Source organism: Physeter macrocephalus, chromosome 21 (genome assembly GCF_002837175.3).
Source record: "Physeter macrocephalus isolate SW-GA chromosome 21, ASM283717v5, whole genome shotgun sequence".
Lineage (NCBI taxonomy): Eukaryota > Metazoa > Chordata > Mammalia > Artiodactyla > Physeteridae > Physeter > Physeter macrocephalus.
In genome coordinates this window covers 105,683,601-105,696,671 of record NC_041234.1, presented here as the reverse complement: position 1 = coordinate 105,696,671, position 13,071 = coordinate 105,683,601, and the positions used below count along the sequence as shown (strand labels likewise).

The following is a 13,071-nucleotide window of genomic DNA, read 5'->3' as shown; positions in this document are numbered from 1 at the left end:
TACAGTTTATTTCTATCTCCCTGCTCCTAACACTCCCTTGAATGTCTCCTCTCTCAGGTCCCATTTAAAAGGTTGCCCCTTCATTCACACAGCAGATCTAGTTAGCCCTTTGCCCAGCTGTACCTTCCCTATCTCCCCACCGCTACCCTCACCCCCAACATAAAAACACATTTATAGCCTATAGAGGTATAGGCAAAGGTAGAATTTGGATGTTTATGGATCTGCTATCTTTTGACAAGGACCCAGGTCTGGTTGACTAACTTCAGTACACTGACCCCACGGAGAACATGTCTGCTACAGTTTAACAAGGTAAAATACTATCATTAAGTTTCATGGTAACTGGTATTTTATAGCTTTCATCTTCTGCAGAAAACTCAAGAATGCATTTTTGCGTTGTCCTTAATGTCCCAGTTACCTCATTATCTGAACAAGGCAAAATTATGTAACACTGGTTGATACATAAAGTAGCACTGTCTAAGGGACTGGGTTTTTCCCCTTAAAAACATGGACTGGCCATTTGCTGGCCATAGAATTTTCATAGGAAATTCTAGCACGTTTATGCTTTGGAAATGACCTCAGCAATTGCTGATGACTGCAGCTGAAAAAAGAAAACAAACAAAAAACACCGCGACCCCAAGCCCCAGCTGTCAACAGTTTCAATTAGGTAAAGAAAACCACATAATTCTCTTTATATTTTTATGGGGTAATTGAAATGAAACTAAGTAATGGATTTTACACACACACACACACACACACACACACACACACACTCGCCAAGCATGTGTGTAGCAGCTGCAATAAAGCACACTCTCCTATAGTTCCAGCATTAATCAGAACCTCTTACTTGATTTCTTTTTCCTTTTGAGTAGGAATGCAGGAACGCAGGTTAGGAATTGTATGTATGGAATGAGCAAATTCTACCAATTAAAACTTTGATTTCTGCCCTGGATAGGACGACCTCAATACATGAGCACTACTGCTAGAAGTAATAAGCTGTCCAGAGTAAAGGGAGTACATTTAAATCTTTAAGGTGGAATCCCTTTATGACAAGGATATTAATCCTGCACCCTTATTAGCAAGCAGATAAATTGTACTAGGAGTTTTGGTTTATTTTTAAAATCACCTTCTAACTAGGTTCCAGAGGACCCGATTTAAGTTGTAGGTATCTTTATCATGGAATGATAAAAGAACCAAGATGTAACGCAGTTGTATCATACTTTTGAAAGATTGCTGATTCTCTCCCTGATAAAGCCTTAAGTGTGAAACTTTGAACTAAACTCAAATTCACATTTTTCTCTCTCATACTTGTTTAACGACAAATTTATTAAACAAACTAGGTATTTCACCTTGAAATAAAAGCAGGACTAAAAGGAACACAGCACTATTGCTGTTACAAATAAGCTTCATCATACCCTTGCACAAAAAAAGACATAAATACAAACATGAAAGTCATAACTCATTTATTGAATGAATAGTATATGCAAGAATACCAATAAAAGGAAACTAATACTACAAACTACAATTCTGAAAATAAAGCCAATATAACAGGAACAAAATATACATAACATGAGAGGAATGTTTGATTTTGACCCATAATTCATTCCTTATCTTTACAATTAATCTAAATGTCTGTTAGAACAAAACTGTATACCTTGGTCTAACTTTAGTGCTTTTTAAAAAAGCAACAACATTCTAGAACACTTTTCTTTTGCTTTGAGATATTTGAGTCACACATTTGTTCAAGTACATAGATTCTGATTCAACAGTAGATCTACATATCTTGTTATTCTCTTAATATCTTGAGTAGCATGTACTCCTGAGCAAGTACTATCTGAAATTCTAAAATTGATGATCCTTGAAATAAAATGTATTTCAGTTGTGGGTTTTTAATAAACTGAGATGAAAGTAAAACTCACCCCTCCCATCCCCCCCTCCCCCCAGGAACAAAGAGCTCTTATTAAAGTATAGAAACTCAAGTCTATCTTTCTACTCTAAAGAACATTTCTTACTAACATTTCTGGTAAGGCAATAAATGCTCCAGAATAATCTTCAATATACGCTTGCAAAGATTACACTGTTTAATATCGATAACGAAAACAAAACAAAAAAGGGAAAAAAGAAAAAAGGAGAAAAGAAAAGACGCTTCAAAATTTCAAGCTAAAATACGCATAAAAGACAGTCATGGCAGTATTTTTTGAAATGATGTAAATGTTATATACTTATCAAATAATGTCATGCTTATTAAAACTACAGTTAAGGACTTAGGAGATGAACAGTAAATACACTGCTGAGGTCCATTTTTCTAAATAGTCATACCACGATGTAATTACTACCCAGAAGATGATGATGCTACTTGGGAACATAAGTACTGTACAATTTTTACATTGTAAGGCACTTTTACTCAGCATGTGACGAAAACATGGATAGAGAATCAAAATATTGGAGGTTTACAACCAAAGGTGATTTCTCATGTGACTTCAATTTACATTTCAATTTTTAATGAAAGACTATTTAGCCAATCACACCACAGTGAGAAAAATAGGTAGCCAGCCACTTATCTAGCCAACCAAATGGTAAAGTGCTATTCTGGTTGCTAGTGGCAGAGAAAGGGTTGAAGAAACCCATACAAAGTCATACAGTTTATTACATAACAAATCCATTAACTGACAGCTATTGTATTTGAAGTCCATTACACGATTATTGACTGGCCATTATTACCCCCGGCACCTTCCATTTTTCCTAAAAACATCGTTACAGTAGTTGTCCAAAAATGAAGGTGCTCTATTATTCCATGGGTAAGTCTATGGCACACAATGTAAAAATGATCTAGACACAGTGATTCAAAGATTTAAAATAATGGGTTTCAAGCTGCTGTAAGGAAATAAAGTACAGATCCTTTGGGAAAAGTCACATAGCTTGGTAAACAAACATCTAGATCTGTCGTTGCACTTCAAGTCATGGTGAATTTTGAAAATTCATCACATACACACACACAAACTCCAATGGTATATTTAGAGCAAAAGGAGAAAAACATATAGGGCAATCCACTACTAAAGCTAGTTTCCTTCTAAAAATAATAAAAGATGGTTAAAATAAAGCAATCATCGAGTCCCTTGATTTAAGTAAATGTGTGAATACACACTTGACAAATGTGACTTTAAGGGACTAGCAGTTAAAAAAAATCAGTCGTTAAGCACAGTGTAATTTTCCACCTGTTACATTTTTTAAATGCTTTTCCATAAGCTGCAGAATATCTCAATGTACAGTCAAGTTAACATGTTATTTCTTGTTGGCTAATTTGCTTTAATGTGGTAGGTTAACTAATAATTCAGAAATCAGAATCCCTACCCTTGATATTGAGGTGCTATGGTAATATTCGGCAGAACACAACTAAATTTTTTTTGGTTTTGCCATGAAGAAATATATAAATGTGCTTCAGCAGGTAAGTGGAAGAAAATATCACTAGCTAGAAATGCCAGTGTGAAAATCCTTTCTAAAAAGCTGGGTTCTTAGGCTTTGAGGAACAATTCTGATGATCAACAAAACAACACTGAACCCTACCAGAAGAAAAATCGGGCACAGAAGCCTATTTTATAGATAAGCAAAGCAATGAATGAAAACATTAAAAATATTAAATAAAGTTTCTAAAATAGTGGTCACAAAATTAAAAATAAATACTGTTTTATGCAAAGACTGTTTTTGTTTTTTTGTTTTTTTTTTTTTACTTCTACAGCACATGAGATCTCCTTACATACTTTGGGCCAATATATGAAGTGTTCCACAACAACACGGCACTTGAGAGGAACGGGTTTCAGACACGGTGGCTAAAGTCCTTAGTAAGTGGTAACCCTTTAAAGGTTAAAGAGGCTTAATTTGCTGTTGCCAAATGTTAGTTTAAACTTGAGAGGATCCAATCATTTTGCTAGAAGCTCTTTGTATGACATGAAAAGAGAAGAGGGTTACTGTCAAGAGAATTTTGCCATAAGCACTGGAGCTCAGAGCTTATAATCACCAGTTGCCTGAGTCCATGCTGGTCAGGGAGAACAACTTTAACAGGAACCAAATGAAAAGCTTTAGCACACTTCTTGGAAGAGATTTTTAGCATGTGCTGTCGAAGCCAAGAGAAAAAGAAGGTTCTCTTCATTTCTAGCCTCCACTACTTGAGTGTGGAAAAAAAATTCACAAATTCCCATGTGCTGCCACCAGAGGCGTGTTTGCACTGTAAAGTGAAATTTGCTTATGCTTTCCCTTGAGTATGAATCCACTAAACAAACTTAGACACTCTAAACAGTAGAACTTTGTTCAGTCCAGAAATATAGCTTACTTCATTTCAATGTCTGCTTTAACTGTTGACACTATACACAGGGTTAATAGTGTTTCAATTGCTTCCCAGAAACTGCAAACTACAGCTACGTAATATCAACATGTCAAACTCTGCCATCTAGTGAAGGCTCATAAAACAAACAAGATGTTTTTAGGCAGTTCAATGAAGGATCTAAGAGTTGGGCAGTAAAAAGTTACAAACCCTTTTTGATTTTAGAAAACAGTGAAAAAAGAATAGTAGTTATGGATGTCTTATTCATTCCCAGTTTTCTAACTCTGTCCCATGAACCTGTTTAAAAGATGATAAAAAAATGTAAAATATGATGCTTGAGGGGAACACAATAATATAATGTTATTGAGGAGCAAGAATATCTTATTGGTTTGACATTACAACTACATTTACTGATAAAGTGGATAGCTTGTGTTTACTGTTACAAAATCAGCTAGTTAAAAGAAAAAAAAACTATGCAAGCCTACACATCCTCAGCATTCTAGTAACATGCTTAACTAAACATAATAGCATTAAAAAATCATACTGCACATTATTACCTCAATATGTATTTATCAGTGTGTATACTGTATCCTGACAACAGAGCCAATATAATTAACTTTCATACCTAGTTTCCATTAAGTTGCTGCTGAGTTAGTTGTTGCTGATCAATTTCTACTTTTCCCCGGCTTTTACTCTCTCGTTCCTCATCTTCTTCATCTCTCTCATCATTTCCACTATGATTTTTACAATACAGTCTACAATGATGAAAGATAAAAATCTCAAAATGTTTTGTCATTGTTGATGAGAATATATTTATGTCATTAGTGGATGAGGTCCATGCCCATTTAAAATCTGGGTTTCCTCATCCACACTAAAAAAACACCCCACAATTAGCCATAGGTCCATTTCTGTCTAAAAGATAGAAAGGAAAGCACTCTATTAATGAAATAATAAAAGTTTGTCTGAAATAAAACCACATATGTCCAAACATAAGGCAATTCCTCACTTTGCCCGATGAGATTAAAAAAAGGTTTTGGTCAACATGAAAATATCAACTTTTAGGTATATATATGAAATAATGAAATTCTATAATGTTTCATATACATAATTTCAAAGCACATTTTAGGAAATAATATAAATTGTATATATGCTGCTGCTTTCTGCTCACATTTCATGAAACAATTTTACTCAAACTCCTCAAGTACCTTTTCATCATTAGCGTCCTGGCCTTTACTAGAACACCTTTATGAGTCACCTAACAGTTTTCCAGGTACTGCATTTAGCTATGTTTCTCATGATGTAGACTGGCTCCTTCAATTTCTTTTTTTTCCCATGACACTGACTTTCTGGGAAGAGTCAGACCATATGCCTCCGTCAACTACACCACATTCTGGATTTATCTAACTGTGGTAATGTTTTTGTTTTGTTTTTTTTTTTAAGAGTCTTTTTTACATTATTTTTCTCATTTTTTGGCCACTCTGCACGGCTTGTGGGATCTTAGTTCCCTGACCAGGGACGGAACCCAGGCCACGGCAGTGAAAGCGCCGAGTCCTAACCACTGGACTGCCAGGGAAGTCCCTGCGGTAATGTTTTATTTGGTTTTCTCTCACCCTTTATTTCCTGTAAACTAGAAACAAGGTCTAAGGGCTTGGTTAAGTTTAGGTTCAACTTTCCTTTGTTAGTCCAGGATACTTTGTAGGTAATCCTGCATACCTCAGGATGCATGTAATTTCAGAATGTCCTGCTATGAGTGTGCTGTTTTCACTTGCTTAAGGTGGTAGAAATGGCCAGATTTGTCTATCGTAAGGGTAAGTAGTCCCTCTTTGAAATTAACAAACCATCTCTGGAGGGATACTTTGACATCATGCTGTTCCGACAACCTTTTACTTGGGTATATACACTATATACTTGAAATTCATTGTTTTTAATGAAAATAGCAATGCAGGTGATTTTGAACAAAGGTTTAGGCCACTTTACTGTGTACACATCAATATATTTTTTTTATAGTTAACCACCCCTACAATAATCAAAGAAGGGTGGGAGCTGATCTGAGCTCAGTTTTAGGTCAATTATACACAAGCTGACAAGATGGAACGATGCTTAAAAAATGTTCAGTGGATGCTCTCTTGTGGTCAGCAACGGATAAAAGATGATCACATAGGAATTCATCTGCCACAAATGATGTAAGACTAGGTTTAACATGAAAAGTTTCTAACAAGTGAGTAGAATAAACGGCAGGGGTGGGGCTGGAGGGGGCAGCAATAACAACTGACTTCTGATCTAGTTTTGCTCATCATTTTTTATTCTTAAAACATTTTCAAAGAACTATGGAGAATTTCTACTCTTCAAATGCTGCACGTTAGGAACCACTTTTTAAATCATGAGTTCAAATATCAAATATCACTTCTATATAGTGTACCTATGAAGTATCTTCCCCCAAATATAACCTGAATCTAATTAAGCCTCTGAGCCAACTTACAAATTACAGGATATACAGAGGGGTGGAGAAATGAGGTAAATGACATCAGGAAAACGCAAATTGATAAATCTAGAATATGGGACTTTTACAGGACAACTTATCAGGGTTCTTTAACAGGTAGGAGGAAAAGGCAAGGGTGGAGTGGGGACTGCTCTATATTGAGAGAGACTTAAGAGATATCCATTAAATGTAATGTAAGGACCTTGCATGTACTGAGGTTTGAACAAATCAAGTCTAAAAGGACATCTTCAAGACAACTGGGGAAATGCGAAAGTGAACCGGGTATAAGATGATACTAAGAACTTACTGTTAATTTTATAAGATGTGATGATAGCATAGTGATATTAAAGTATGTAAGGATAAAATGACAGGAGATATGCGATTCTGCTTTAACATACCTCAGAAAGAAAAAAAATGTAGATGAAACAACCGTGGCAATAAGCTGGTACTTGCTGAGACTGGGGTTGTTATACTCTTCTGTTTTTGTGGACTTTTAGAAATTTTTATAACAGAGTTTTATCTAAAAGGATGAGCCCTTTCTTCTTAGAACAAATTTTAATCTTCTTATGGGATTATTTTTCACTCAAGGACTATTTCCCATAGGCCTATTATGTGTCTTTCACCAGTCTGGACACCAAGGCCGCAGATGCTGACCAGTCAAACAAGATCTCTGCTGTCACAGAACTTACTGTTTCATGGTGGGAGACTGACATTTTAGAAAAATACATATTTAAATAGCTTAGAAATACAATAAAGACAATAAAACAGGATAAACAGATCACTATATAATCTTCCCTCGCCTTTTTAATGTGAATATATTCAGGATCCAGAAAGGGCTGGTAAAGAAAGAAAGCAAGTCACATGTAGGAGGGAAGTAAACCACTTCATTCAGAAATATTCCTCCTTGCATTTCCTCTCATTTGTCCATTCTTCTCTCCCCAAACTGCCTGCTTATGGACTCATTTGAACTCCATGGTCTCTATGAAAGAATCTGGAATCCACTTCCAAGCAGATTTAAGAAACAAATTTCAATGTAAAAAAGTAAAAAGAGCATTTCAAATCATCATGGATCCCAGTCCAAATACTTTTGTTTAGAGACGATCACTGCAACATGGTTTTCTAACAGCTAAAAAATAAAAGCCATCTAAATGTCTAAAAAGAGAACTGATTAAACAAACTAATACACCCATACACGTACATGTTGTACGTGTACATGGTGATGTACAACTGTTTAACGTCATAGAAAAAAAATGCCTCTACTAAAGATATAGTAAGTGGAAAACAGGTTATAAAAGAGTATATATAAGAAAGTTTTGTTTTTACAAATATACACATGTACACAATTACACAAATGTCTAGAAGAAAATATTCCAAAAGATTTAAAGTTATTATCTCTGGCGGTAGAATTGAAGTTGACATTTAGTTTTATTTTTCTTATCTACATTTTCCATCTTTTCCTGAAATGAAAACGGATAACTATTGCAAAAATATCTAAATAAAGTTAAAATGTAAACACAATAATTCTCCACATATCTGATTCTAAATATTTTAAATGGGCCTGTTATTTTAAAATATTATTGGCTACTTTTTAAAATAACGGATTGCTCATGAACCATATAAAGGAAAATATAAAATTGCCTCTTCTCCACCTCTATGCAACGAATGAGAGATGACAACTATTAAGTTTGCTGACTATGCTCCTAGAAAATTTTCTATGTATAAAAAACATACACATATCTTGTACATGTGTGTACACATGTACTTTTTATATGCTAAAATAGAATTATGCAACTTTTCCCCCTGACTCAATCATTGAAATACCTCTCCATAACTCTACACATGGGTCTACTTTATTCTTTAATTTCTGCATAGTATTCCACTAGATGCATGTATGTACTAAAATTTATTTACTAAGTCTCCTGATAGAATTCTGATTTGATTATTTTCTTTCTTTCCTTCTTTCTTTCTCTCCCCTTCCTTCCTTCCTTCCTCCCTCCCTCCCTTTCTTTCTCTCTTTCTCCCTCCCTCCCCCCCCTTCTCTCTCTCTCTCTCTCTCTCTCTCTTTCTTTCTTTGCTATTGTGGGTGAAAAGTTAAAAATCTTTTCCCATTCCAGATGAGAATTTCACCTTTGGTTAACTCTTTAGCTCTCTTCCTCTAGGAACTTAACAAAAATTAGTGTGTCAACTATTTTACTAAGCTCTGTTACCCCCCAGTTGGTAGACTGTATCTGGACTGGGAAAAATATGCATATTCTGGTAAGAAGTCTTATCTTTGGTCCTCTTTCAGTGTGGTGTAACCTGAAAATTATCTATGCCTATATGACTGTATTGTTAAGAGGTGCTGACTCCAATGGGGTATGAGGCTTTTCCCCAATGTGGATCATATCTTATTGGACCTGAGCTGTAATGCTACAATGACTGCTGCAAGGACTCTCAGAGAAGACGAATATTTGATGCCACCCTGCTGGCAAGCTGTAGTTCCTGTCTATATCCTTCCTGAGTAGACTGATGCCATCTGGGGTAACCTTGTCAGTTTGAAGTATAGTTGAGTCTAAGAAGATGCCCTAGTGGGTGTTGCCACTATCACTAACGATAATGCAATGACACTTCTTGCACATACATCTCTGCACTGTTGTCTGCTCAATCCCTACAAGCAGACTAGTAGCAAAAGATATACATTAAGGTTTTCATCTCCAATAATAAATTGCTCTCCTAAAAAGTTGTACCAATTTATTATATTCAACCTTAACATGGAATAAGAATGCCTGTGTCTCAAAAACCTAGCTAACAGTAGATAATCTAAATCCTATTCATCTTTGCCAAAATTGGTAAGATCTTGTTTTAATTTGCATTTGCTTCATTACTAATAAGGTTGAACAGTTTTTCATGTGCTTATAACCCATGGCTATTTCTTCTATAAACTGCCTGTTCACGTCCTTTACCCATTTTTTAAACTGGGTTGTGTTTTTCTTAATGATTTGGAGTTCTCTTTATGTAGTCTAATTTTAATGTAGTCAAATAAAAGTTCTGAGTTCCCTATCATGCTTAGAAAGGCCACCTATACTCAAGATTGTTTTCTTTTTCTTTGTTTTTAAATTTTTATTGGAGTATAGTTGACTTACAATGTTGTGTTAGTTTCAGGTGTACAGCAAAGTGAATCAGTTATACATACACATACGTATATCCATTCTTTTTTGGATTCTTTTCCCATATAGGTTATTAGAGAATAATGAGTAGAGTTCCCTGGGTCAAGACTGTTTTCTAAATGGAGAGCCAACTGGATAGATATCAGGTACTGAATTAATCCATTCTGTCTCCACATATATAAAGTGCTACCATAATTATTTATAAGATTCCAACAAAGACACGGATCTATCTTCTGTGATCTTTATCACTGGGCCAGTATCATACTGTTTTTTTGTTTTTTGTGTTTTTTTGTGGTACGCGGGCCTCTCACTGTTGTGGCCTCTCCCGTTGCGGAGCACAGGCTCCGGATGCGCAGGCTCTGCGGCCATGGCTCACGGGCCCAGCTGCTCCGCAGCATGTGGGATCCTCCTGGACCGGGGCACGAACCTGTGTTCCCTGCATCGGCAGGCGGACTCTCAACCACTGCGCCACCAGGGAAGCCCTATACTGTTTTAATTACTATATGATTGGCTTTGATATATAACAGGGGATTTCTCCTCTCAATTGCATTAAAATTTTTCTTGGCTTCATGTAATAGACTAGTTGGCTACCCCAATATCTATCCCCCCCACCCTCCGTAGTACTAAACCATATTTTCTTTGGGTAGCAATGTGTCCACTAAGAGTATATTTCCCGGCCTCCTTTGGACATGTGACTAAATTCTGGCAAATGAGATGCTGAGCAGAAGCATGTACGGAACTTCCAAGAAGGCTGACTAAAGCCTGACTCAGCTGGAGCAACAGCTACTTTGTCCTTCCATCTTCCTTTGCCCCTGCTTCCTCCTGCTTCCTATGGAAGGAAGCCCAAGGAGGAGACAGCAGAAAGACGCTAATGGGGGCCAATGATAACACTGAAAAGCTGCCTACCACATCTGCACTGCTTTCCTCTGGACATCTTTTAGGGGAGAAACAAACTTCTATCTTGTTTAAGCTTCTATTTCTTTTCCTGTTATATAAGGTAACAATCATTACTAATAGACAATAATACCACATTTACTTTTTTAGATAAAACCGTCAAAAAGTTGGATTTCATTAAAATTGTATTAAGTATATAGATTAATTTGGGGAGAATAGGTATCTTTCAAAGGTGAGTCTATCAAGGAACATAATATATTTTGTCATTGGGTCCTATGTAAAATGCTATTTTTTAAAAAAGGTTCACCATTGGTGTATGTGTATGCACGTGTGTGTGCGTGTGCGTGTGCGTGTGTGTGTGTGTGGTGGGATAGACATTTTTCCTTTACATTTTCTAAGTAGTTATTACTGGAATTGTTTTTAAAAATTCATCTCATATTCAGCAGCCTTAGTGAGCTCTTATAAATTTTAATAAATTCAGAGTTAATTTCTTTGGATTTTCTTGGTAGGCAGTAATATCGATAATATTGACAATTTTATTTTTCTCCTTCACAACATTTACTATACATTTTCCCTCCTTTTCTCGTTGCACAGGCTTAACCCTCCAGAAAAAGAGTGAAAGTAACGTTGGCAGTTGGCACCCTTGTCTTGTTCCTGATCTGAATGAAAGTGTATTGATATAGTGGTTCTCAATTAGAGATGAACCTGAGAATCACCTGCAGAGTCATCAAAATACATGGTTTGGGCCTCAACCTACTGAATTTAAATCTGAGGGTAGGGCCTAGGCATGAACATTGCTAAAGAGGGCCCTATCCACCTCCAGGCGATCCTGAGGCTCAGTTCTGGCTAAGCACCATGGTCCATTTACTTTAACACTAAATAAGCTGTTTGCCGTTTTTGTCTCTCTTAACACTCTTAAGACTCCTAGCTTACCACCAAGAGCACTCTTGCTACCTTACTTTAAAATTCAGAAATGGATGTTGAATGGTATCAAATGTCTTTTCACTATCCACTAGGAAAGCACTAGGATTTTTCTTTATTAATTGTAACAGGTCACATTTACATATTTCCTAATTTTGAATAATCTTTAAATTGTCAGACTACAGCCCTGGATTTGATTTTCTAATATTTTATTTCAGATTTTGGTACATATATTTATAAAAGTTAAGACTGGTCTCTAGTTTTAAAATTTTTGTTGTTAAATGCTGTCTTTGTTAGGTTTGGTGTCACAGCTATGCACGTATTACAGAATGAACCAAGAAGTTTTCCATTTTTTGTTATGTGCTGGACGTCTTTAAGTAACATTGGAATTATCTGTTCCTTCAAGGCTTGATAGAACTCACCTGAAAAACATGTGCCTTTATTATTAAGCAAAGTTTGGTCAATTTTATAATACAGCATTAGCACCTCATGCAATCACCCAAATGACATGGTGACTGCTTACACAAACTGCTTTGTCCATGGAATAGTAGACCCTGAGTCACTCACTGGTTTATTGCACGCTGGGAATGTGAGAGCAAGGAAGTGCTTTACAACTTGCAAAGGCAAACCAAATAAAGATTCGGGGATCTCTACCAACTTATTCTCCATTCGATTAAACAAAGGGAACCATTGTAGATTCACATTGATAACACTAGCCCAACGCAGCACTGGTAAGTGGAGGGCCCTAAAAAAGAGGGTAACATGTAATCCCAAATCTCCAAACCTTACTCTTTCATCAGTCTTCCAAGTGTACCTTTCAACTTCTGCCTTCACAACTACATCCTGTTCTAAGTTACCCACAATTCTCACCTGGACCCTCAGCAGTAGCCTCCTACCACCCACCCCCTCATTTGCACCCTTGTTTCTCTCCCATCTTAGGGCCTTTGCACACTCTGTTCTCTCTGCCTAGAACGCCTTCCCAATACCCACATTCATTTCGCCCAATGCCCACATTCATTTCGCCCTTCATATCTCTGCTCAAGCACTACTGCCTTAAGGAAATTCCGAAACACTCCCCCACTACAGACTAGTAGGTTAGCTCCTCCTTGTTACATGCTGTCACAGCGCTTTGTAACAGATCTTTTATAGCACTTACGAAGTTTATGATTGTATGTTTACGTGACCATTTAATTGATATATCTCTCTCCCACTAGACCGTAAGCTTTCATGAGGACACTGTCTCTGTTTTTTTTTTGTGTGTGTGTGGTATGCAGGCCTCTCACTGTTGTGGCCTCTCCCGTTGCGGAGCACAGGCT

General features: G+C 36.5%; 1 protein-coding gene across 6 annotated transcripts in view; it reads right to left on the bottom strand.

The window, feature by feature from the left end:
• Positions 1 to 1,500: 1,500 nt before the first annotated feature.
• PHF6 (PHD finger protein 6) overlaps positions 1,501 to 13,071 on the bottom strand; it is a 52,787-nt gene continuing 41,216 nt past the window's right edge. For 2 of the 6 annotated variants that reach the window (XM_028482404.2, XM_028482406.2), the window contains exons 11-12: positions 4,941 to 5,070; positions 2,094 to 4,612 (exon numbers count right to left, since the gene is read on the bottom strand). In XM_028482404.2, coding sequence (XP_028338205.1) covers positions 4,941 to 5,070 — 130 coding nt within the window. In that variant the 3' untranslated portion in view covers positions 2,094 to 4,612. The other 4 variants (XM_028482405.2, XM_055081681.1, XM_007101318.4 and 1 more) reach the window with 4 other exon arrangements.